The sequence below is a fragment of the Pseudorca crassidens genome, chromosome 11 (genome assembly GCF_039906515.1).
Source record: "Pseudorca crassidens isolate mPseCra1 chromosome 11, mPseCra1.hap1, whole genome shotgun sequence".
Taxonomy (NCBI): domain Eukaryota; kingdom Metazoa; phylum Chordata; class Mammalia; order Artiodactyla; family Delphinidae; genus Pseudorca; species Pseudorca crassidens.
This window is the reverse complement of record NC_090306.1, coordinates 8,366,063-8,393,691: the sequence shown is the minus strand read 5'-3', so window position 1 is coordinate 8,393,691 and position 27,629 is coordinate 8,366,063. Positions and strand designations below refer to the sequence as shown.

The following is a 27,629-nucleotide window of genomic DNA, read 5'->3' as shown; positions in this document are numbered from 1 at the left end:
ATCCATTTAAAGGCAATTGTAGATCTTCCCTTGTTTCTACCATACCTGATGGGATTTAATTTTTTGGTGCTTATAGAAGTTGTTTGTAGAAGGTTTTGGATTTTTTACATTTCTCACAAACCCCTCAGGGGTCATTCACATTTAAATGTTTTTGTATAAGCTGTGATTTCCTCAAGGTTACGAAGGTAAAGTCAGTACCCCAAATTAGGCACATCTTTTATTATGCCCCTGTTTCCATTATTTCACAATGTATATATTTTGTATATCTGTGGGAAGTAAATGAGTTCTCAGCTCTAAAAATTATTTAAAATTTAGACTTATGTATATATGTGTGTGTGTGTATTTATATCCTAACTCCTAATGAACACATCCCAGTCATATTTCTCAGTTCCCTTCAACTTCTTTCTGATAGACCTGATTACTTCTCCTGTTAGTAGCTAATGCCCTGATATTCTGTTACTTTTCCATCTGAACCTTCACTCTAAAAGTATGCAGTCCTGTTAGTCATCATCCGCTTTGCCCAGGGACCTTAGGGTGGAAGAATTGGTGTCTGAAGGCTCACCGGGGCTCCTGAGCAGCTATGGCCAGTAAACTGTGCGATAATAGAGATGTTCTGTATCTGAGCAGTCCAATAGGGTAGCCACTGGATACTACATGTGGCTACTGAGTACTTGAGATGTGGCTAATATAACTGAATTTATAGTCCTGTTTAAAAATATTTTCCACCATTTTATTATGAAAAATTTCAAACGTAGAAAACCTGAAAGAATTGTAAAATGAACACCCATATGCCAATCTAGATTCTATAATTAACATTTTTCATTTACTGTAATAAGTCTATTATAAGTCGTATTGTTGATTTCTCACTTATGGGTGGAATAACTAGTATAATTGGTGTCAATAAACTTATTTTTATTTTTTTATAAATTTATTTATTTATTATTTTTGGCTGCCTTGGGTCTTTGCTGCATGCGAGCTTTCTCTAGTTGCGGTGAGCGGGGGCTACTCTTTGTTGTGGCTCGCGGGCTCTGGAGTGCAGGCTCAGGAGTTGTGGCACACGGGCTTAGTTGCTCCATGGCATGTGAGATCTTCCCGGACCAGGGCTCGGACCCCTGTCCCCTGCACTGGCAGGCGGATTCTTAACCACCGTGCCACCAGGGAAGTCCCCAATAGACTTTTAAAGTGCTATTTAATTTTTATTAAATTTAGATAGCCAGATGAGGTTTGTGGCTACCCTTTGGACAGTGTAGCTCTAGAGCATGGCTTGGAAGCTTGTTTACCTTGGAGTGCTTCTGGTCCTTTGCATTGCATTAAAATGCGTGGCCATCCTCTTCGGGTTTGCCATGGAAAGTCACCTGATCTCCAGATTGCCACTGTGCAAGACTGCTGTCACCCCCTTGAGGTCTCTTATATGAAAATAAGCATTTCTGTTCAAGCTGTAGACCTTGATGGATGTGTACTATAAAACTATGTTATAATTCTCTTAAGCTAGATGTCAACCTCAAGGAGAAAACTGTGGGCCCACGATTTTGGTTGCTCCTCAAAATAATCATTCTGTGGCTCCTATTGAATAAGGCAATCCACTCAAGACTGAGCAAGACTGGGGAGAAATAGTCCTTGGGTTAGAAAGGTTTTGATATGTTAACTCCGTCCTCATTCTTAACTTCCCCCTAGTGCTGATTTACTTATGGTCTATCTTCACTATCTACTAAGGTTCTCATATTCAAACCAAGATTAGAGAATAGGTCATTAGGAGAAATATTTTATATTTTCTCTGATATTCTTGTCATTTTTGAACTGGCTCTTGCTTGATTTTAAGTGGCTGGTGGAAAACGAGCATTAAAAATTAAATTTTGTACAGCACTAGTTTTATGTGAAACAGGATTTTTATAGCACTCAGGTCAGCAGATACATGTCTCCACCTCTCACTCCCCCCATAATAAAGAGACCTCTTTAAATAAATTTCTTTTTCTTTTTTAATAAATTTATTTATTTTTGGCTGAGTTGGGTCTTTGTTGCTGTGCACGGGCTTTCTCTAGTTGCCGTTAGCAGGGGCTACTCTTTGTTGCGGTGTGAGGGCTTCTCATTGCGGTGGCTTTTCTTGTGGAGCACGGGCTCTAGGCACGTGGGCTTCAGTAGTTGTGGCTTTTGGGCTTCAGTAGTTGCGGCACGCAGGCTCAGTAGTTGTGGCTCATGGGCTGTAGAGCGCAGGCTCAGTAGTTGTGGCGCACGGGCTTAGTTGCTCCGCAGCATGTGGGATCTCCCAGACCAGGGCTTGAACCCATGTCCCCTTCATTGGCAGGTGGATTCTTAACCACTGCATCACCAGGGAAGCCCTAAATTTACTTTTCAAGTGTTGATTTTGTGCCTCATCCCTTTATTTGCCCCTTCATGGGATGGAGTGTCACTACCCAGCGTCTAAGACAGTCTTTTCTATGTAGTAGGTGCTTTGTAAACATTTTTTCAGCATTTTATTGTCTTTTATATTTACTGCCTTCAGATTATTTGTCTTTGTAACTTAGTCTGAGGTGTAAGAGATTCATTTCTGTCACTATGGATACCTTTCATTACCATGAATTTTTCAAATGCACATACTCATACCACAGAGTTGTATATTCGAACACATTGGATAAGGATGTGTCTTTTGGATGTGGCCCAACTGTGATCCTAAGTTCTGTGTATAGTCTGAGTTCCTCAATCAACGCAACCAATACAGCACAGCAAAGAGGATGGGTGCGAATCGGGGTGATCCGCCAGGCTGTACCGTTCTATTTTATTTATATATATTTGTTTACAAAATATACTTTATTTTTTAAATTATAGATTTACAAAAAATTGAAAAGGTAGCACAAAGAATTCCCATATGCCCCCCACCCAGTTTCCCCCATGCCCCTGTTTTACATGAATGTAATACAAACTATGCATTATCATGTTTCTCTTTTCTTATTGTGCCTACATGTGCCTATTCCTACTGTGCCCCGATAATCATTGTAGATAGAGAAATATTTAAGATTATAAATTGGGGAGTGGAAATCTGTAGTATTGCCCTAGTAACACCATCTTAACTTCGCTTGAGGTCAAGAAAGCCTTTGAGGGACATAACCCATGGAAAGCTGAAAGCTGACCAGCCTCTGGTGGAATTTGACCTTCTGGGGAGGACTACCAGGTGGGTAAATGGTGTCTCTGCCATGAAACCAACGCTAAATCTGGAACTTTTTCTAAGGGTCAAGGGTAGCGGGGCATGGTGGAAAGAGCTGCTTAATGTCAAATGTTTAAACCTCTGGTCTTTGAAGTAAAGGGTTGTGCTAAATAATCTTTAATGTTTCCTCTTAGCTGTAGTAACATATGAGGCAGAGATTTAAAAAAAAAAAAAGTGCCTTATATGAAAGAAAAACCAGGTTTTGTGCCTCTTCTTACTGTTAAAAGTACAAGTAGATATTTCATTGATAATCAGGCTGAATCTATTCATGTGGGCATTTAAAATATGAATATAGGGGCTTCCCTGGTGGCGCAGTGGTTGAGAGTCCACCTGCCGATGCAGGGGACATGGGTTCGTGCCCCGGTCCGGGAGGATCACACATGCCGCGGAGCGGCTGGGCCCGTGAGCCATGGCTGCTGAGCCTGTGTGTCCGGAGCCTGTGCTCCGCAACGGGAGAGGCCACAACAGTGAGAGGCTGGCATACCGCAAAAAATAATAATAATAATAATAATGAATATACATGAGGTTATTTTATATATCCTATTGTTAGACTACTTTGTTTTCATTTGAAATGTGTGAGACCTGTGAACATGGGTTGTGCTGCAAGTTCAACGACTGATCCATATGATTTTTTTTTTAAAAAACTTTTTTTAGAGCAGTTTTAGGTTCACAGCAAAATTGAGAGGGAAGTACAGAGATTTCCTGTATATTCCCTGCCCCCCCCCCACATGCGTAGCTTTCCTCATTATCAACATCTCCCACCAGAGTGGTACATTCGTTACAACTGATGAACCTACATTATTAGGTTTCACTCTTGGCTGTGTACATTCTATAGGTTTGGAAAAAATGTATAATGATGTATCCATTATTATGGTATCATAGAGTGTATTTTCACTACCCTTAAAATCCTCTGTCTATTCGTTTCTCTCTATCCTCAACAGCTGGCAACTTCTAATCTATTTACTGGCTCCATAGTTTTGCCTTTTCCATAAAGTCATATAGTTGGAATCATACAGTCTGTAGCCTTTTCAGACTGCCTTCTTTCACTCAGTAATACACATTGAAGGTTCCTCCATGTCTTTTCATGGCTTGATAGCTCATTTCTTTTTAAGGCTGAATAATATTCCATTGTCTAGATGTACCACAGTTTGTTTATCCATTCACCTACTGAAGGACATCTTAGTTCCTTCCAAGTTTTGGCCATCCTAAATAAAGCTGCTATAAACATGTGTGTTCAGGTTTTTGTGTGGACCTTAAGTTTTTTGATTATTTTAATAATTGGTTTCCTAGCATTATATGGCAATGAGCTAGATTGAAAATCCAAAAAAATTAATAAAAATAACAAAGGTAAATGAATGATTTGAGGATGAGCTTAGAGTCCAAACCGTGTGATACAGTGGCAAGAACACTGAAGAACTGAAATTCTTCATTATGGCACTACTTCACAGAACTATTTTCCCTTTCGACCTGTGAATAGGCTTTATCCCTTAGTGGCACAGAGTCTGAATAGTTATCCAAAATCCTTTTATTTGTTTTTTTTTGCCATTATTTTTTCATGCTTTCTTATTTCCTCAGGTGTTCTCATTTAGTTAGAAGTTGGAGGAAGGATGCTTCCTGTTTGATTGGCTGCTGGAGACCAGCTGGGACAATAGAGAAATTCTCTAGACCATTAGAATAGATTTTATCGTCAAGAGAAGGAGGACAGGGCTTCCCTGGTGGCGCAGTGGTTGAGAATCTGCCTGCTAATGCAGGGGACACGGATTCGAGCCCTGGTCTGGGAGGATCCCACATGCCGCGGAGCAACTAGGCCCGTGAACCAAAACTACTGAGCTTGTGCGTCTGGAGCCTGTGCTCTGCAACAAGAGAGGCCACGATAGTGAGAGGCCCACGCACCGCGATGAAGAGTGGCCCCTGCTTGCCACAACTAGAGAAACCCCTCTCTCAGAAACGAAGACCCAACATAGCAAAAAAATAAATTAATTAATAAACTACCCCCAAAATCTTCTTTAAAAAAAAAAAGAAGGACAAAGTAGCTAATTAGGGAAACAGGAAACCTCAAACAACGTGTTCTTTTGAGTTTTTACTGTAAGAGCCAGGAAATTTCATATGGCTCAGTGGCATAAAGGTTAGGCATTAGGACAAATAGCCATGGAGGGGGGAACCTGGCCAGGTGAGGTTACTCCTCCCGATAAGAGAGATAAAGACCATCTTCCCCTGGGATCTGGTGGTAGTTCTTGAAGCCTTCACTTCAGGCTGGGACAGGAAGAACAGCCTGCTGCTGTGAAATGATAAGCCATTGAGGTTTGAAGGTGTGACTAGGAGCTGTGTGCTAAGCCTCTAGCTGACGAAGTTAATATCAGCAGGAAGGGACGGGTAAAAGGTGTGGTTTCCTAAATGAAGAACGCCTTTAAGCAGCTAGGAAGTAAGTGAATGCTTTATGTATTCATGTTGTGTATGTGTTATCTGTGTTTTGCACAAAAGTGAATTCGGAAGACAATGTACAGGAACATTCAAAACATTCTTCAGACTATTCATCTTTCTGTTAAGGAGTGGGTGTGATAGATGAAGTTTAGTGCTTCCATTTTGTGCTTCTTTGACCAAATGGCAATGCTATAGGAGTTTCAGTTAGTCCTGTCTGAAGTTACTGCTGTTATCTTCTGATGCTGGTTTGAGTTCTTATTTAAGAAGGGATTTGCCTTTCCCAGAAATCAGAGCTTCGTAATAAAAAGAAACTGGAGCTTAGAGGGAGCAGCTACACAGTTTGGCTTTCCCATTATTAATCTCATGATGTCTCTCTACGAAACTATGAAAAATCTAGATTTTGTAGTCAGTTCTTACCTTTAACCACCTTGTTCATCAAGGGCACATGTAGGCCTCATATCTCTTCTATGTGCTACAGTTAGAATAATGAATGGGACCGATGTTCTCATGGTATGGAGTTTATACAGAGGAAACAGATGACTATGTAAGTGTGAAAATATGTTCTGCCCTCGTCTCAGCCTCCATCATGAGAGCTATCCACCCTCTTACCAGCTATGAGCATGTAAGACAAAAGAGAAAAAAAGCTCAACATGACCAATATCTCCATGGGGCGGTAAGACATAAAATAACCAGATCTGAGGTCGTGGAATGCCTTTTTCTATAGAGGCAGTGGGATGCTGCCATGTCTCCCAGCTCCTACATTGTGTTAATATGCACCGCCTTCACCCCCCGGTCCCCCTGCCCAGCCCCGCTTCCTTCTAAGCATCTGCACTCCTGGCTCAGTGTGTCAGCATTTCTGTATTAAAGTCCTGGCTCTTTCACTATTTATAGACCCCTCGAAGAAAGAGAAAAAAATGAATATTTACTTATTTTTGAAGTCTAAGAAATCCTAGCTGTAGTGCTAATCTAATTGAATTCTTCCAGATACGTAAAGTGAGTGACATTCTTACTGAACATGTGAAGAAACAGGCTTGAAGATTTGGAGTGATGAGTTCAAATTTTTACAGCTAGAAAGGATTTGAATCTTGGACTTCAAATAATAGTATTTAACGTTTAATGAATGTTAGCATTAGGTCTGGTTAGTGCTTTATATACCCTACAATCTTGGGAAGCAAAAGCACTATTTTACTTTCGTCGAATCTGAGGTTTAAAAAAGTGAAGTGACTTGCCTCAAGTCACACATAGAAGTGAGGGCTGGTATTTCAAGCCAGATCTGCCCGGTTCCAGAATTCATGCTTGGTGGCAAGAGATTAGTTGAAAATCCAGGCTCTTGTGAATCCAACGCCCATCTGTGCTCTATGTATTCAATCGGGCCTGATTTTAAACATGGGTCAAGAATTAGCAATAATGTGTTCTTTGGTAAGTCAATTACCTTCTTAACATTAGTTTCTTCATTTGTAAGAGGGGGATGATAGTAAGTAGCTGTCAGCGCTGGGAGGTTTCAATATGGTTATACACACGGCAGTCCTCCAGCAAATGATGGCATCTCTCTCTGCCACCTTTTGACAACCATTACTATTTCTCCCACCCCTACTCCTTACGTTCTCTCAGCAGACTTCGTTCCTTTCTGGCATTGGGATTGAGGGCTCGGGATCTTTCTGTTTTGAGATTGACAAAGTCAATCCAGGATGAGGGTAAAGAGAGAAGAAAATGCACAGCAGTCAGTGTTCCTGAAGTGTCCAGACTCCACTCATGAAACTTTGTGTGATTGAATTAAATTAGTCTCTGGGAGGTAATTCAGCTGACTGCCTGCCCATGATGACAAGTGGCAGACTCAATGGTGATTCTGAGATTAAGAATTGCATCGGAGGATAGGAGTGGGTCAGCTGACAGCCAGACAACAGGCAGCATAACCTAGTGGTGGGGGGGTCCTAGTGGTCAGAACATTCCGTAGACTGTGTTTGCAAAGTAGTTGGAAGAGACGTGGTAGGTGAAGAATGGGGATGCCTTCTAAAGGGTGATGGTTAGTTGTGGCTGGAGGTTGGTAAGGGAAGAAAAGAATAAGCAAGGAATGTGGTTAGAACCTGGTGAAATAGGGCTGGGTTTGTCTCTGCATAATCAATTTCACCTTATGTTTCCCACCTCACTCCTCTTCCCCCATAGGGTCTGGCTCATAGAAACAGACTTATAGAAATGAATTTCTTTTCACTGGAAGATTATAGGTCTTCACGTGAGGTAAGATTCGTGGATGAAACTCAAGTAGAAGAATAATTCACCAGTATTTCTTAAAAATATCAAATGTGAACACTTTCACACTAGTGTTGTATAAATGGGAACAACTTTTCTGGAGGGCATTTGGTAATATTTATCGAAGTTCTTTAATGTATATATCCCTTGGCCCCATAATTTCTTGTTTAAAATTTTTTTCCTAAGGAAATATTTGAAAGTACAGGACAAATTTTTTTAATATTCACAAAAAAATGGAAACAACCTAAATGTCCAGCAGTATGGGATTGCCTAAATACATTATGGTATAATCTATATGGATAAAAACTATACATTGTTTTTATTTCTTATTTTTTGCGATACGCGGGCCTCTCACTGTTGTGGCCTCTCCCGTTGCAGAGCACAGGCTCTGGACACGCAGGCTCAATGGCCATGGCTCACGGGCCCAGCCGCCCCGCGGCATGTGGGATCTTCCCGGACCGGGGCATGAACCCGCATCCCCTGCATCGGCAGGCGGACTCTCAACCACTTCGCCACCAGGGAAGCCCCCTTGTAAGAACTTTTTACTACTGATATGTAGTCCTGAATACACATATATATGTATATATATATGTGTGTGTGTGTATATATATATATATATATATATATATATATGTTTTAAGCCAAGATATTTATATTTTTTCAGAATCCCCAAAAGTAGAATTTTTGTTTTTTGAATTAATAGTTTTAAAAGTGTCTCAGTAATTTGGGATGGTATCACTTTGTCTAACGTGTATATATATACGTTGAACATTTTGAGCTGAACTGAATAGGACCCAGCCTATCTAATCTATTGGTAAATTTAAAAAAATTCTTTCCTTATTTTCTAATAATCATGGCTGTAGTTACTAGGAGTACAAATGACTTTAGCAAAAATACTGAAAGGTTTTCATTTCTTATATAAATCAGTCTCAGTCTACATGCTTTAGGCACTTGAAGGAGTTAATAAACACACGTCCACAGACACACACATACATCTTAATCCTGGTGTGTTGCTATAGACTAACCTTTTAATTTTTCTTTGGATAAAAATCTTTCTGTTACAAAGTTTTAATGCAAAACACATACCTCACCTCTTTTTACTTTAGAGATGAGTGATCAAGAAGGGACTTATTCCATCCTGAGATTTCTTCGGTCACCTTCGGAGTCACAAAATAGATCAAGGCCTGGTAGTACCCAAAGCCTGGCAAGACTGACGGAAAAGGTAGATGTTTGAAGCAACTAGATTCACCCATCTCTGATGAATTGTCAAACTTCTGACATTAGAAATAAAAAGTTCCTATCTATATTCTAGGTTCTCAGTAATATGAAACCATAATGGTCTTTAATATCTTTTTTGTTTTTAATTTTGTGAGAATGGAGAAATTAATTCTTTTAAATTTGAGAAGGTAATAGAATTTTTTTTTAAATAAATTTATTTATTTTTGGCTATGTTGGGTCTTCGTTGCTGTGCGCAGGCTTTCTCTAGTTGCAGTGAGCGGGGGCTACTCTTCGTTGCAGTGCGAGGGCTTCTCATTGTGGTGGCTTCTCTTGTTGCAGAGCACGGGCTCTAGGCACGTGGGCTTCAGTAGTTGTGGCTCGTGGGCTCTAGAGTGCAGGCTCAGTAGTTGTGGCACACAGGCTTAGTTGCTCCACAGCATGTGGGATCTTCCCAGACCAGGGCTCGAACCCGTGTTCCCTGCATTGGCAGGTGGATTCTTTTTTTTTTTTTTTTGCGGTACGTGGGCCTCTCACTGTTGTGGCCTCTCCCGTTGTGGAGCACAGGCTCTGGACGCGCAGGCTTAGCGGCCATGGCTCACGGGCCCAGCCGCTCCGCGGCATGTGGAATCTTCCCGGACCGGGGCATGAACCCGTGTCCCCTGCATCGGCAGGTGGACTCTCAACCACTGCGCCACCAGGGAAGTCCCAATAGAATGTTTTCATTCAAATTTGGTCAAGAGAAATTCATGAGGACTTTTTTTTTTTTTGGCCAGACCGAAAGGCTTGCTGGATCTTAGTTCCCCGACCAGGGATGGAACCTGGGCCCCCAGCAGTGGAAACGTGGAGTCCTAACCACTGGACCGCCAGGGAATTCCCTCATGAGGATTTTAAAAGTAAAGGACAGACTAGAATCTCAAGAAAACATTGCAGGGGCTTCACGGGTGGCGCAGTGGTTGAGAATCCGCCTGCCAATGCAGGGGACACAGGTTCGAGCCCTGGTCCAGGAGGATCCCACATTCCGCAGAGCAACTGGGCGTATGCGCCACAGCTGCTGGGCCTACGCTCTGGAGCCTGTGAGCCACGACTCCTGAAGCCTGGTCGCCTGGAGCCCGTGCTCTGCAAAGAGAGAGGCCACCGCAGTGAGAAGCCCGCGCACCGCAAGGAGGAATGGTTCCTGCTTGCTGCAACTGGAGAGAGCCCGCGCAATGTTAATTCTTAAGGGAGGAGACATTTGGTTCAGGTCACAGATCTTTTTCCACTTACCCGTGAATCGCAAGACTCCTGTTGTTAAAAGGAGAAAGAAACAGAAGATTCCAAGAATCACTAGAGTGGGAAAGCAGGCAAATGGAACTGAAGACCCTGCCCGGACAGAAAACAAAGATGCTGAGGAGACCAGCAGGGGAAAGACTGAGTTACAGGGCTTAGAGGGGGACGTTCCGTAAATTCAAGACCCTAACTCTTGAATGTCTTCAAACTTGAAATCATAAATTGAAAGGGATACTGGACAATTTGAAACACCAACGGACTGAGAGTTAGATGCCAGGGTTCTACTCCCTATTCTGCTACTATATACCTCTGAGGGAAGTCACTTATTCTATCTTTACCAAAATAATCCTCTGATTCATCTCCATGATTTATGAATACAAAGTGAATACTAGATATGAGGACTTGGTTTTTGAGATGCAAACATACTTCTAAATAAAACATATCTGGGGCTTCCCTGGTGGCGCAGTGGTTGAGAATCTGCCTGCCGATGCAGCGGACATGGGTTCGAGCCCTGGTCTGGAAAGATCCCACATGCCGCGGAGCAACTGGGCCCGTGAGCCACAACTACTGAGCCTGCGCGTCTGGAGCCTGTGCTGCGCAACAAGAGAGGCCGCGATAGTGAGAGGCCCGCGCACCGCAATGAAGAGTGGCCCCCACTTACCACAACTAGAGAAAGCTCTCACACAGAAACGAAGACCCAACACAGCCATAAATAAATAAATAAATAAGTAAAACATATCTGTATAGTCAATTTTATTGACCCATAATCAGAAGATATTTATTATCCTGTAAATATCATATGCTTGCATATATATCCATCATTTTCTCATTGGAGCCTCACTACAGTTCTTCAACAGTAGAAGAAATTATAATTCCAAACATGTATCAAATAATGTTAATCAAATATTGTTTCTTGAAACTTCATAAAATGAGTGGATATAGACATCAGGAGATTCACAATTGTTTCCAAATTGAAAAGTAGTAATTTTCCTGCTTGATTTGCTCAGTTATGAATTTATGTATATAGCACCCAAACTACATTAATTATCTGGAATATACTAAATATGGACATTTCACTTTCAATACCATTTTTTTGGTTTAGATTATAAGATATAGTTTAAGCAACCTCATGAAACTGGGCAGGCTAACTTAGTTATTTGAGGCCGTGGTAAGCTGAGCAATTGGAGGACAGGTAAGCTAGGTCCTCTACATAAACTTTACCTTTTTCTTCAGGTGATTCAGTTCTTGTTATCTTTGTCCGATTGGACTTTGTAGCGCATATTTTTGCTTCTGCGTAAATTAGCTGCTCTTTTGTCTCTGGAGATTAAAAGAGAGACGTGGTTACCACACCATAGTCACACTGTTTCTTGGAAAGCATGTAAGTTATCAGTATGTGTGAAGGGAGTTGACAGAATAGGATTTTTTCCAAATCGAGGAGATCTATATACTTGTTTTCTTCTTACCATGTGAAGTCCATCAGGTAAATCTTTTAAGTAACAAAATCTTGAAAAAGAGTTAGACATAATGTGCCATATGCTAAATTATAATGACATTCTTTAGAAAAATTATTTAACAAGGAAAAGAAAATAATATCAGAGTTCAGTAGGGACTGGGAGAAAAAAATACTCACTTTCTGCATCTGCTTCTTGGAAGGGATGTGTTTCAACTCTGCATATCCTGGGTGTTTTTCATTCATCTCTAAACATTTTTGAGATACAATTCTAAGATGCAGACATCAACAGGTTTTTTTGAAACTAAGTTTTCAGGTTCTGTCTTTCTGAGTTCTCTGTGTATTATTGAAATCACTATTTCATACCATTTAAATACTGATGCATGATTTTACTTCTGCAATTTTCTTCCAAGAAAGATTTTTGCCTCAGATTATTTTCTTTCCCATTCCTAAAATTATCAGTTACCAGCATCTCTTTAGATGTCATTTCACCTGTTACCTGGAGTTCTCCAAATGTGGTATTTAACTTTAAAAGGGTAACAGTGCTATGATCTATGAAATGTTTATACTACACTTAAAAACTGTCCCAAAAAAAAAAAAAAACTGTCCCTATCCAGAAAAATAAAAAGATAATTTTTATGAGTCATTTTGTATTGTAAAGATAACTAGTGTTACACAGTAGGTTATTCTAAAATTTCTCTTTCAGGAGTTCTCCTGATTTTTTTTCTATTTATCTTCACTCTTTTTTTATGATTAAAGATAGTTTACTTTCCGTGATCTCCTGAAGAATCTCTTCCAACAAGTTGTTAAAAATGAAAGACCTACAATTGGGATGCAAATTAGTTTAGTTGTACTCTTGTGGGGTGTGTAGCATTGTGCCCATAATATTTGAAGGCATAGGCTAAAAGCAACCAATTCTCCTTGAAATATTAACTTTACTTGCAAATTTTTTGAAAAGTTAATTTATTTCAAGTATTTCAAATATCATTTTTATAATCAAAGCAATTTATATAGAATAGAATTCTGATAACACAAAAAGTTTTAAAATTCTTATGTTCACTAGTTTGCCAGCGTATCATCAAATAAAACACTTTTTATATATTTTATTTCCTCAGAGAATTATGCCCTGTTGTTGTCTTTTATACTGATGAAAATATATAGGCCTTCGTGTGTTCATAATATTCACTTATAACATTTAATAGTTTCCCACAAGATAACTTCTCATAAGAAAACATGATTGTGCAGAAATAGGTTTATAATGCCTTTAAAAAGTCTTTACCAAGTTTGTAATATCTCATGAATATGGAAGCTATATCACATAAATAAGAAAATTCTAGATTTGGATGTGAAATAGAGAAACACACTATTATACAGACAAGAACAATTAATTACTGATTAAATAATTATTTTATTATTCATATCCTGGCTTCATCGATGTGACCATTTGCTTTATTAACTCAGTTAATCTGAGAGATATCCTGAAATATTTTCTAACAGTGCTATCAGTTATATTCAATGGTAAACCATGAAAAAATCTGAGGTAATTTACCTTGTAAAGTGAGTTTTAAACCTGAATGGGTTAGTTCTTTTTCTACAAGATTAAATTTACTGGATTACTTTTTAAAATCTCTATTCTTTGTGCTCCGTATACGCACTAGTAACGATGAGATAAGCTGAGAGCGACAGCTATAGATATAGTTGGTGATACCTGTGTCAGTGTGGTAGTTTCTGCTGGAATCTGGTCCCAATGGAAGAGGTGAACCCCAGTGGGCGAATGGCACAGTTGTGTGAGCTGTAGCTCAAGACGACTCTTCTGGGCTCTATATGTTATTGGCTCTTGTTATCAAAGAAGCTTCAGTATTTGCCAGCTCTTCATGAACATGTGAGAAAGCAGTTCATATTTGTACTTCAGGCTTCACAATTTGCATCGTCTACGGAGAAAGGCAGTTTTTAAGCAAGGGAGATGAATGGGCAATATAATTTAAAGGGCCATGCCCATTTTGCACAGAATTCAACACTGAACTTAAAAAAGAAAAAAGCACCAAAAAGGCCACCATCACCACTATGACCACCACCAAATACTATGATTCTAAATATAATCCCTATATAGATTAGACACTAGTTTGGGCTCTAAATAGAAACTGTATGTAATGGGATATTTAAATCCATCTTCTAAACTATGCTAGTGTTAGCTAAGTGGAAATATTAATACATTAATACTAATAGTTCATTATTCTCCCCAGTTATCTGAAGGAGATTTTGAAAAATAAAGTTTTCAGATGTTAAGTTTTATTAGATGAAGAGCTAGTCAATCCCTGGTTCCTTTAAAATATATCTAAATTCAATTGCTTTATTCTTTGAAACATTTTTTTCAGAACATATACTTTTTACAGTCTGTTTTTTCAGTTCATTCCAATACAAGTATACTCTATATTCTCTAAATATACTCTCTCTATATAAACTTCAGGTTTTGAGGTTTTTGGTTCCCTTCTCCTTCAGTCTGTACTCTAATTATAAAGAGTAGAAATATATTGGCTTCCCCCTTAGTGGTCTAAAGTGGCATTTCCAATGGTGTAATGGATAAACGGTGACAGTGCAGTTGGAATATATATGTTTCAACTCAGTGGAAAAGGATTGATAGCTTTATCTGTTTTCACCATTCAATAATGGTAAAAAACACAATAAAGAAATGTATTTCAATTGTGGATTTCATTCCTTCAAAAAAACCCATTTTAGACTGGTACATTTGCAAGAGTTTTACATTGAGTTCTAGTATGGAGAAATGATGACAAAAGAAAAACCTATTTTGATGTAAAAACAAGTTGTTACGGAAATTTTCAAACAGAATGAGTGTAATAAAAAAATAACCCTATGTAGCCTGAGAAAGAGGAATATTATTTATGTTCTGGCTATATGTTCTTTCTGGCTTTGTTATAGTCCCTTCTTATTCTTGTCTTGCTCTCTCGAACTGCTAGAGACTTCATCTGAAACAACCATCTGGTAAGCTCAACACTCAACACCACTGTAATTGGAATATTAGAACTTGAAAACATTTGCTTAGGCCTTAACTTCTCACATTTGGAAGTCCATCAAACATTTCCATTTCTTCCTAATCACTAACTTTCTGCACTTAAACAAAAAGTCAGTTCTCTGATCTACTTCTTTATCATTTTTCTTTACAATATTATACCTCTTTACAGCAATTTTTCTTTTTTAACCAATGATATAATGTAATAATTATTTTCATCATGAAACATATATGCCCCATTATTTCTAAATAGTTCACTAATTCTTTAATCTTTCATATTCAAAATAGCTCTCTTAGTCTTTAGTACGATTATGCTTCACCTTACAAATTACCTTCTTGCTTGTAGGTGTTTCCCTTTCATCACTTTAAATATGTCTTGCCACTCCCTTCTGGCTTGCAGAGTTTCTGCCGAAAGATCAGCTGTTAACCTTATGGGTATTCCCTTGTATGTTGTTTGTTGTTTTTCCCTTGCTACTTTTAATATTTTTTTCTTGGTATTTAATTTTTGATAGTTTGATTAATATGTGTCTTGAGTGTTTTTCCTTGGATTTATCCTGTACGGGACTCTCTGCTCTTCCTGGACTTGATTGACTATTTCCTTTCCCATATTAGGGAAGTTTTCAAATATAATCTTTTCAAATATTTTCTAAGTCCCTTTCTTTTTCTCTTCTTCTTCTGGGACCCCTATAATTCAAATGTTGGTGCGTTTAATGTTGTCTCAGAGGTCTCTGAGACTGTCCTCAATTCTTTTCATTCTTTTTTGTGTATTCTGCTCTTTAGTAGTTATTTCCACTATTTTATCTTCCAGATCACTTATCCATTCTTCTGCCTCAGTTATTCTGCTATTGATTCCTTCTAGAGAATTTTTAATTTCATTTATTGTGTCTTTCATCATTGTTTGTTTGCTCTTTATTTCTTCTAGATTCTTGTTAAACGTTTCTTGTATTTTCTCCATTCTATTTCCAAGATTTTGGATCATCTTTGCTAGCATTACTCTGAATTCTTTTTCAGGTAGACTGCCTATTTCCTCTTCATTTGTTTAGTCTGGTGGGCTTTTACCTTGCTCCTTCATCTGCTGTGTGTTTCTCTGTCTTCTCATTTTGCTTAACTTACTGAGTTTGGGGTCTCCTTTTTGCAGGCTGCAGGTTAGTAGTTCCCGTTGCTTTTGGTGTCTGCCCCCAGTGGCTAAGGTTGGTTCAGTGGGTTGTGCAGGCTTCCTGGTGGAGGGGACTAGTGCCTGTGGTCTGGTGGATGAGGCTGGATCTTGTCTTTCTGGTGGGCAGGACTGCGTCCGGTGGTGTGTTTTGGGGTGTCTGTGACCTTATTATGATTTTAGGCCTCCTCTCTGCTAATGGGTGGCGTTGTGTTCCTGTCTTGTTAGTTGTTTGGCACAGGGTGCCCAGCACTGTAGCTTGCTGGTTGTTGAGTGGAGTTGGGTGTTAGTGTTGAGATGGAGATCTCTGGAAGAGCTCTTGCTGATTGATACTATGTGGAGCTGGGAGGTCTCTGGTGGACCAATGTCCTGAACTCGCTTCTCCCACCTCAGGCCTGACACCCGGCCGGAGCACCAAGACCCTGTCAGCCACACGGCTTTTGGGAAGTCTGAGGTTTTCTGCCAGCATTCAGTAGGTGTTCTGTAGGAGTTGTTCCACATGTAGATGTATTTCTGATGTATTTGTGGGGAGGAAGTTGATCTCCACCTCTTACTCCTCCGCCATCTTGAAGGTGACACCAGATTTTTCAATTTAGAGTCAGAAAGTAAACAAAATAAAAATGAATTACAATATAGGCGGATAATCGTTGTAGAATATTTTTTATAAAATCTCTTCTATCTCTACCCTTGGTTTACTGAGATCTTTTTTTTTTGTGTGGTATGCGGGCCTCTCACTGTTGTGGCCTCTCCCGTTGTGGAGCACAGGCTCCGGACACACAGGCTCAGCGGCCATGGCTCACGGGCCCAGCCACTCGGCAGCATGTGGGATCTTCCTGGACCGGGGCACGAACCCGTGTCCCCTGCATCGGCAGGCGGACTCTCAACCACTGCGCGACCAGGGAAGCCCCTACTGAGATCTTTGAATGAACAGGAATGTTATAATATTCTTCTTGGTCAACCAACCTTGTATTTCATACATTAAAAGATAAAATGTGATATATTTTTAGGATTATCTGTAAGACCTTTTGATCTGAACTGGACATAGGACCGTGGGAAACTTATGACCACTGCCTGTATCTGAGGCATCTTGTGTGGTTTCGCCTGACTCACACATACATTAGTTTCTATGAGGTTATAGCCCTGATAAGAGTCTTAGGTCTATTTTTGTTTGTGTACAATATCTATTTATTCCCACTACAAATATTGAACTTTTTTCACTTGAGCAGTAAAGAGCAAAAGGTAGATTGTCGGTGGCTACCCAACCATATTTATATGAATAGAATTTGTTTTTCCTCTGAAACAAAGTCAGGGTGGAGGTAGTACCAAAAAACCTTAAGCCAAACTGTCACTATCTGGACATATAGGTTTTATGATGTGATTTCTCTCTTCAAATGCCTTTTTATATAAGCAGTCATTTAACTCCACCTTTGATGAACAGATATGTTATTTACAGCATTATTCCTTTTAAAAATTCCTCTGGTTGTCTAGAACCTTAGTTTCCATATACCTGTGTCTCCTTTACTGCATACTCAGTTCTCATAAAAATTTTCACTCTAGACTACTCAATTATATTATTTATGACAGTGGCTTTTCCTAATTTATTTCTGGAGTGATGGACTATTACCTGTACAAACCAGATGGTATTTAAAGGCTTGTTGTACATAGTTTAGTTAAGTAGACGTGATTTTATTTTTGTAAACCTATTAGAAAATATCCAGTTAGAGATTCATATTTCCTCTGTGGTTTTTACCAAATTGAGTTAGTTTCATACAACTGTAAGTAGCTGTACCACCTGAGAGGTCTGGACTTGTCATCAACTGTAGGAGGATAGTGGAAGAAATATCTCTTCATTCATCCGCCAACAACTTTGTAAGCTCTCCTTCACCTTTGGGATAAAGAAATCATCCAAAAGTCTCCACAATGTCAACTGCTTCAGACTGTGATCAACCTCCAGGTATTTTTTTAAAATCTAAATGTCCTGTGCCATTTCAATGGAAATAAAAGTTTTGTTGTTTTTGTTTGTCATAAGTGCTGATTATGATTATACTAGGGGCATTGTATTTTTAATATTTCCCACATATACCTGAAAGAGTGCCTTTAAATATATTTAAAAGAAATAATTATCTATTTCCTGACTTGATCCAAAGTGTAATCAACCAGTTTAAATACTTTTAGGAAAGCTGGATGGGCTGTCGAGTGGAAATGTGTTTTGAGTATCTTTGATTTTACTACTACTATATTTGTATTTCCAGTGATCTTTGAAAATGGTAATGAATCTCTTAAGTTCTAATCTCACTTGCTTTACAAGGTTATAAAGTAATTATATATTTTCTATGCTAAAAGAAAACACAGAGCAGACAGAGACAATCCCTATTGTGGATGTGGAAGAGCCTCTTGCCCTTCCTCCTCCTCTACCTGAGGATGAATGGCGCCCGATTCCTGAGCACACCAATGTGGATGGTAAAGTAGATATACCAGATTTTATTCATTTACGGTCTCTTTTTGTTATCTTTAGATACATCTTCCATTTTATGTTTCTCTACTTGTTACTATTCGGAAATTTTAAAATTTAGAGAAAATACAAAGATTAAAACATTTTCAAAACATACATAGAGGGCTTCCCTGGTGGCGCAGTGGTTGAGAGTCCGCCTGCCGATTCAGGGGATGCGGGTTCGTGCCCCGGTCCGGGAGGATCCCACGTGCCGCGGAGCGGCTGGGCCCGTGAGCCATGGCAGCTGAGCCTGCGCGTCTGGAGCCTGTGCTCCGCAACAGGAGAGACCGCAACAGTGAGAGGCCCGCGTACCGCAAACAACAACAACAACAAAAAACACATATAGAAGTAAAACGAAAGTGTATTTTCTGACAGGTTTGAAATTTTCATATATTAAAGAGCATAGTTAAAGATGAAAGAAGCCATTGGTCCAAATTTAGATTTGTTTTCTCACATGAAACTGAGGGACTTAAGCTTGTTCAAGGTTTAAAACTCAGAAAATTTGTAAAAAAGACAAAGAAAGGTAGAACCCTATTACATGATGCCTCCTTTTGATCATAATTAAACTTAACATGTTTTAATAGAACAGGGTTTTCCAAGCTCGGCACTAATGACATTTTGGGCTAGGTAACTCTTTGCTGTGGGACACTGTTTAGTGATTGTAGGATGTTTAGCACCATTCTTGGCATCCATGCACTAGATGTCAGTACCACCCGCCTGTCAGTTATGACGCCAAGAATTTCTCCAGATATTTATTAATGTCCCCTGGGGAACAAACTTTCCTCTGGTTGATAACCACCAAGTTATATGATTCAGGAAGTTAAAGAAATGATTTGGGTATTAGTCATGAATATAACCATTCTCTTGACAGCAATTTTTTAACCTTGTTTCAGAAATACAATTCTTCCAAAATATAAAGAAATATCTTTTTTACACTGGAGTTTATACATTTATTTTGGAGGGAAATAAACTTACCAATAAAAGACTATTAACAATGATCTCTGAAAGTTTAGTTTCTAGAATGTGGGGATGTAGCATATTATTTTTGTGAAATTGAATACATTATAGATGTTGTTTGACCTAAAACCAAATATCATCCCTTTAAAACATTCACTAAGATTTACTGTAATTCTTTATGAAAGGAACATACTACTACATCAAGTTCAAATAAAGAGTTCTATCTTAATAATAACACAGATTTAAAATTGTTAAGCATTTCTCCATCTGATCATATTAATGAGGATAATGTAATCTGAACTGAAATTTTGTGTCTGGTTTAAGGATATTTAATAATGCCTGTATGTAAAATTTTCACCTGTGCTGGAAGTCCCCAAAGACACACTCAGGTTTAATGTCTCACTAGGAGAACTCGCAGGACTCTATACAGTTGTACTCCTAGCTGAGATTTACGACAATGAATGTCTAACAAGCATCATCAGCAAATGGAAAAGGCACATGGAGTGAAGTGTTGGGGAGACCAAGCTCAGGCTTGCAAGGGTGCTCTCCCAGTAGAGTCACACAGGTCCCACGAATTCCCCAGCAACAAGTTGGGACTATGTGTCACATGTTGACAACCAGGGAAACTCATTAGAGAATCAATGTTCAGGGTATTTACTGGGGGTTAATCACACAGGCAGCTTCCAGCTGGCATGTAACAAAATTACAGACTTCCTGAAGGAAAGCAACGGTTCAGCACAAGCTATATTGTTTGCACAAACAGTGGAGACATGGTAAGCCGTGCCTATCAATTAATGGTTGTAGAAACCCTACTGAAATGTAGCTTTCCAGATGCCAGCCAAGGCCAGCCTTGTAAGCGGGCCTTTCAGGATAACAAGTCAGGTCTGCTACTTTAATTCTTTTCTGCACATCCTCCAAAATAGTTTTTTCCCCCTGTCATTCAGCCTAATAGTTCATAGTAATTCACACATTGGGCATTATTTTTCAGAAAATGTGGGCATTTTAACAATAATAAAAGGAAAATAATGATATTAGTCTTTCAAATAGCAGGAGTTTACATTACCTCTGATTTCCCTCACTCTGTTTCTTAGCCTCTCGTTTTTCCTTCTCTCTATGTGGAATAACCCCTGTGATCCTGGGAGTGTTCAGCCTGCTGCTCTTGATGTTGTGTGGATTCTTTGGTTATCACTGTAAGTCTGACCTATTGGGAGAAAAGAAATAATAGACTATTTGTCAGATGATCATATTTCATTAAACCATTCCCAGAGAATAGTTTTTGGTAAATGTTTTATTGCCATACTGAATGGAGAACAGGAAAAAATGACATGAAAAGTATCACAACTTTTTACTATATGAATGAATTTAACCTTGTGAGTTCTCAGTAACCACGTTTTTTTTTTTTCCAGGGAAGCTATATTGTTGAAATTACTGCAGAATTTACTGAGTGTAATGATTATTATCAGTATTTTGAAAGTTAGAAGTTACTATATATTAAGCTCGATGAATTTGTAACTGTCTTTATGTTGAAAATAAAAAGGAATTTTTCAGTTTGTTCAAACTGCCCATTCCTGCAGCATCCTAAATTAGACCAACAGAATGTTTGGATTATTATTAAAATTGTTCACAACTGGTTATTTTAAAATAGTAGTTTCTCCATTGTAAAGCAATTATACTCCAATAAAGATGTAAAAAAAAAAAGCTAGAAAGAATTTACAGATATTTTCAGTAAATATTTCTGGTCTGTAAATGTTTGCAGCCAAGGTTATTTAAAGATAATAAAGACTTATGAATATGGAAAAAAATAGTAGTTTCTCATTGATAAAGTTAGCTTGAAATTCAGAATTCTAAAATTTGATTAGGAAGTGAAATTCTACACATTACATCAAGGCATGATGCCAAAAGATTCATTTGAGACTTGGTTCTTGCTGTTGTCATCTATTTTAATTCAGTTGAACCACTGTCCTGTTCATATAAACACACACTTAATCTTATAAGGAATTAGGATGATATTTTAGATTTAGGCATAGACGTTAGAAATAATAGTGGATAAATGAAAACATACTTAGCCAAATATCTTTTTGCAGTTTTTGAAAACATTTATGGGGAACTTTATTAAAGATCTACTATAGAAATTAAGCTTCACAATCTAATACCCTACTGTTTCATAACTGAGCATGTGTTTTATACTCATCTGGAATGCTTGTTCCAGACTTTCAAAGTGTTCAGGAATCAGAGAGCAAGATGAAGAGCCTTATCCAACAGACTGAGTCTTTGCAAAACAAAGAGGCAAACTTTCTTCAGGTCCTAAAAGCTCTTGAGCAAAATAAAGGTAATGTTAGATCTAGAACAAACCATCTTTAGATAGTTTAGAATGCTAGATTGTTTTTCTTGTTGCAGCCATAAAATGGTTGGTTGCATAATGCAATGGGAGCTAATAGAGCAGCATGGTGGTTTTGATGGCTTCTTGCCTCTTAGTTCTTCATGGATATTCTGAAACTGAGTGTCTCACATTTACCAAATATAGCCTCTTGTATTAATTAATTAATTCATTCATTCAGTTAATCATTCACATTTATTCAGTGCACACCAGATGCCAGCCACGTGGCTGGTGATCAAGGATAAATACAATATGAACCCTGCCCTTGGGAGGCTTAGAGAAAATATATAGACCAAAAATAAACCGAAGTTTCAAGGTGTGCAGTAGATGTGCAAGATGTTGAGGGAGCATGAAAATGGAAGAACTCAAATATCTGAAAAGCAGTGGTGTTTTCATAGTTTCTGAGTGCCTCCTAAGGAGAGGCACTTACAATAATAGAGTAATCATAAAGCTACTTTTATGCTAATTAAATTATAATATAAAAATAGTCTATGTTGTGATAAATAAATATTTTACAAAGGTCTTGCATTAAAATGGTAGGGTTTTTTTTTCCCTTGAGGTATTGAACCTATAGTGAAAAATTAAATGAACCATCTGAAAGTCCATTAGTGATTCGTCATGTTAAAAAACTGTTTTGTTTTTTTTTTTACTGAGATATGATTGATGTATAACCTTGTGTAATTTGGAGGGGTACAACATGTGTGTTTGATACATTTATATATTGCAGTATGATTACTACAATAGTGTTAGCTAACACCTTTATCATGTTACATAACTATCATTTCCTTTTTGTGTTGACAATTAAGTTTTAATCTCTTAGCAACTTTGTGCTTATAATACAGTATTGCTGACTATAATAACTAAGTTGTGCATTTTAAAAGGATGGTTTCTAAGCAGCTGATTACTTCAGCCAGAGATGAAGCTAATTAAGTAGGGAAGGGAGTTGGACTAAAATTATTTGTACGTTTTGCCACTTGATCATTATTATTATTATGACTCTTGCACAGTAAAAAATCAGATGACATGTGTATTCCTATCTAATGTTAAGTCTTGTTGTCTTATATAGAAATCTTACAGCAGCTCCAAAAACAGAATGAGTATATCACTGAGGCTCTACAAGAACTAAATGTGGAACAAGGTAATTTGGAAGTGAGAAAATTCTGAGTACATAGTAATTTTTAATAACAGCCTCATTCTTTGAAGTGGGAGAACGTGTGAAGACATGAGGCCTTGTTTGTGAGGTTCTGTGGGCTCTGAGTTGTAAATATTTTCTTTCCTAGGAGACAGGTGTGGACCTTCTCTGAGTCACTGGGTACAATACAGAGACCACTGCTACCACCAAACTGTGCAAATTGTTTCTTGGTTAGAGTGTTCGGATCTTTGCATCTCTTTGAATGCTACATTTTTAAAGACAGAAAGGAGTAGATTGATGGTGAGATTGTAGTTCATTCTTTACTTCTGGGATAAGTGTATAGTAGCCACCAGGAGAAGGAAGGGCTCACCTGCAGCTCTGAAACCAGGGTAAGGGGCACTCTCCTGCTTTGTTTTCCACTCATCTTTCCCTGGCGTGCTCCACATCAACACACCTTTCTTTCCTAACACACCATGCATGCATTCACTGCAGAAACACTGTGTTTGCATGCAGAACTCTTCTCTCAGATGCAACCATGGCGAACTACTTCATGTCCTTCAACTATTTATTCAGTTGTCACCTTCTTAATGAGACCTGCCCCGGCAACCTTACTTAAAATTGCAACCTGTGTCGGGCTTCCCTGGTGGCGCAGTGGTTGAGAGTCCGCCTGCCGATGCAGGGGACACAGGTTCGTGCCCCGGTCCGGGAAGATCCCACATGCCGCGGAGCGGCTAGACCCGTGAGCCATGGCCGCTGAGCCTGCGCGTCTGGAGCCTGTGCTCCGCAACGGGAGAGGCTACAACAGTGAGAGGCCCGTGTACTAAAAAAAAAAAAAAAAAAAAAAATTGCAACCTGTGTACCAGTGCCCACCCCACCGCCAGACCCTCCTCTGTGCTTTTAGGCATTCTTATCCTGCTTTAACTTTTTATAGCACTTGTCACCTTCTTATGTATCATATCATTTACACCTATGTTTTTTACTTCTATCTGGCCCACATCCCCCAGAAGCAGGGATCTTTCTCATTTTTGTTCAATGATATATCTCAAGCTCTAAGAATAGGCACAACATTAAATAAATGATAAAATAAGAAAGTAATTCATATCTTGGTGTGGTGTCTTCTTAAATATAAAATTTTCTATTATAATCATCGCTTACTATTCGGTTCAGAAAAAAATAATATTTACCTCTAGTAAAAGTATGGTAAATTTTACCTAGTAAAAACTGTGAAATAACTATATCAAAAGGATACAGGAGGTGAGAAGATAGGGCATGAGACTAAAAATTCTGCCTTCATAAAATAGGAAGTCATAGAACTAATAAAGAGTTAGGAACAGTTAATTGCCTCTGGAGAATGGCATTCATTGAGGGAGGAAATGACTACTATTTTGTATATATCAATATTTAGCATCATTTGACTTCTAAAACCAAGTGCATGCATTTGTGTGATAGACTTAAAAAATATATGTAAGTGTAAAAAATCGGATGAAATTACAATACAGTTAATGCTGTGCCCTTTCTTTTTACAACTTAAATATTTCTAAAATACACTGGGGAAATAAAAACCTTTATCATTACTGGAACTAAGCTAAAAAAAATGAAATAAAATTTTCTATTAGCTCTGTCTTTTTTTTTTTTTTCTTCTTGGTGTTTAATTCCTGGTTTAAGAAATGCACAGACACTGAAGAACTGAAATATTTTTTAATGTTTTATTTATCAGTGGGCATATATAGACTGCATTATTTTTATTTTTATGATTCTTTAGACACAAGTTCTATATTTTTATCTCTAACGCACTCTTAGTATTAACACCTTTGTGTATTTTGGTTCCATGTAGTACATCATGAAGTTACTTGCAGCAAATCACACTTGGCTTGGCCTGTCTTATAATGAAGAGGACAATCAATGGAAGTGGGAGGATGGCTCCCTTCCTTCTCCTGGCCTGTAAGTTTCTGGTATAAAATCCAATTCCTTACTCCTTTTTCAATGTCTTTGGCCTAAGGAGCTTGAGGAAATAGAGAAGATCCTTTGGCCTAAAGAGCTTGAGGAAATAGAGAAGATCATTTCTCTTCTCAAAGAGGGATTGAATTTAGACCTCTTTATTTCTTGTTTTTATTTCATACTATACTGTCAGCAATTTTGTAAATCATAAAGTCACTTAGATATTTCATAATTAGTGTAAATATACCCTTATTATTAGATGAGCTGAATGATTACAATTTCAGATAAGAAATATAATGTGGGGAAGAATATCATTAGTATGAATATGGGGACCTCTCTGGTATTTTTATTGGGAAGAAGTATAGATAAAATTGTCTTTCCTTAGCCAAATAATTTGGGATTTTTTTTTGGTTTTAAGTACATATTTTTCTATTGCTATTCAGAAACACTGCATTAGACAGCTATGGCAGAAAAAATATTTTCAAGCTGTTTCATCACTGTGTGCCAATCTTAGATAATATTTTAAAGTTTGATAATTTTGATAGCTGATTATTTTTATTTTGTTCCTTTAGGTTATATTATTCTTATGTTTAGTGAGGCTGTTTTTCTTACAACTTATAATAATACTTTTGACCATTTTATAATATTTACCTTTTATTTCTTGGTATGATTCCTTATATATTAAGTTTGTGACTTCTCTTGCACACATATCTTACCAGTGTTTTCCTTTAATAATTTGTCCTTTTAAGTTTATTTGCTTTTATTATATGAACAAATGGTTAACATTGAAGTATAATGAGATTGTCTTTGTTCATTTGAAATTTATTTTAAGACATAAGGTAGAAAGCTGAAACATGTATGTTCAAATGTAGATATAATTATATGTCTCTCTATGTATTTCAATTAAGTAATCAATTGTCAGTATTGTTTAAATGATTCATTTTACTTTCATCACTGATTTTAATGTCATTTATCATATGCTAAAATTTAATATTTAAATAATTTTAGCCTTTTTACATGTCCCTTAAGTATTTCATAGTTTGTGTAAATATTTTATGTGTAAATATTCTTGAATATTTTCCCAGCCTTGCCTGCACTATTGCATCAAATTGTTAGTCTATTCTAACTTTATTGTTGATCATTTTAATTACTGGAATTTTGTAAATTGAAAGTCTTCCTCTGCTTCAAACCTTGTACAATGTTTGGAACATAGAACATTCAGTAGGTATGTTGAATGAATGAATGAAATAACATATGAAATATTTTGGCGATTTAATATGCCCAACACAGTTCAGAATTTTTTTTCTAGTTCCTTTGGCATTTTTAAAAGAAGTGTACTATGCATTTAATAAATCACGAAATAAGCTTTGCCTTTTTTTTTTTTTAAGATAGTACTGAACAACCAGCTTTGCTCTAGAGTTGATGAAAAATAGTCTTGTTAACATGGATCTAAAATGCTCTTTATAATCTAGACCTTTAGTAAAGGACTAAATTCAATCAGCATATTTGATAACATCTACCCTCTGGCATTTATATCAGTGGTAAATTAAAGTAAAATGTGAATTAAAGTAAAATGAACATTATCAGAGCAGAGGCAAGTGTCCTGAAATATTACATATACAGTTAACCCATGAATAATGCAAGGGTGTTAGGGGCACTAACTCCTCCATGTAGTGGAAAATCTGCTTAGAACTTATAGTCTACCCTTCTATAGGCAGTTCCAAAACTACATGTTAAACCAACCACAGTTAAACCAACCTGTAGTACTGTAGTATTTACCGTTGAAAAAATCCGCATATAGGTAGAACTGCGTAGTTCAAATCCAGGTTATTTAAGGATAAACACACACACACGCTCACTCACACACACATATATACATATACATATATATTCTAAATTTCATTACTAATTTTGGCTAGCTTTTATATCTAATGTATTTATAAGTAAATATCCCTCCTCCAATGGTAACTGTACATGCATGTGGTTTCTATCATGCTAATCTGTACTTAAACTTAATTATGTACCCCAGATCATATGTCCTATCTTTCCTGCTATTGCCATAATTTTCCAGCTGGACCATTCTCTTCTTCTCTATACAGGTGTACCTTTTCCCACTTATAAATACTCATAAATAACTATCACATTTTGTGAAGCTTATTTATGACTTAATGTCTATCTCTTTTTGTATATATACATGTATGAGTTCTTTGCAAAGAGGGAGAGTGCCTTTACTCCCTTGAGTTCCCTACAGCGCCAGGTATAATCGGTTTCACATAACACGTTCTTAAGTAATGCTACTTAATTTGAACACAGTGAGTGGCCAGTGACTTGTGTTTTCTAAATTTCTCAGGAGTCTACCAAAGCCAAGTACGGATTTCCAGGGGAATTGTGTGTATGCAAATGTGAACACTGTTGGCATGGATACCTGCACTATGTCCTCTTCATGTGTGTGTGAGAAGCCTGTCTGTGCTAAACACTCAGAAGAAAGTTAAAAAAAAACTGATGAGGTTTGCACATCTCAATAACATTCCATATTCAAGACCTGCCTGCCTTTCTTCTATTGGCACTTCATGTTATTCATAACTCTTTTTTTTTGTGACAGAAACTGATAAATGACTTCATGATAGAAGAAGCCAGAGTCTAGAGTTAAAGGAGAAAAAACAGAGAAGCACAGAAAACTTAGAAACTCAGAACCTGTTTGATTTTCTGAGAGTTATATAAATGAATTAAAAAACATATCATTTGTCATAAA

At 37.8% G+C, this 27,629-nt stretch overlaps 1 protein-coding gene across 6 annotated transcripts; it reads left to right on the top strand.

The window, feature by feature from the left end:
* Positions 1 to 8: 8 nt before the first annotated feature.
* On the top strand, positions 9 to 27,629 carry LOC137201628 (C-type lectin domain family 12 member B-like). 6 transcript variants are annotated; one of them, XM_067695686.1, is made up of 12 exons: positions 9 to 3,166; positions 4,775 to 7,855; positions 8,974 to 9,089; positions 17,806 to 17,936; positions 18,326 to 18,442; positions 20,522 to 20,620; positions 21,640 to 21,759; positions 22,874 to 22,945; positions 23,088 to 23,239; positions 24,774 to 24,880; positions 27,228 to 27,384; positions 27,480 to 27,629. In XM_067695686.1, the coding sequence occupies exons 4-11, from the start codon at positions 17,903 to 17,905 to the stop codon at positions 27,367 to 27,369; spliced, it is 843 nt and encodes a 280-aa protein (XP_067551787.1). In that variant the 5' UTR covers positions 9 to 3,166; positions 4,775 to 7,855; positions 8,974 to 9,089; positions 17,806 to 17,902; the 3' UTR covers positions 27,370 to 27,384; positions 27,480 to 27,629. The 6 variants fall into 6 exon arrangements, with proteins under 6 accessions (XP_067551787.1, XP_067551786.1, XP_067551789.1 ...); XM_067695685.1 differs by having other exon boundaries at positions 9,859 to 17,936; XM_067695688.1 differs by lacking the exon at positions 4,775 to 7,855 and having other exon boundaries at positions 9,859 to 17,936.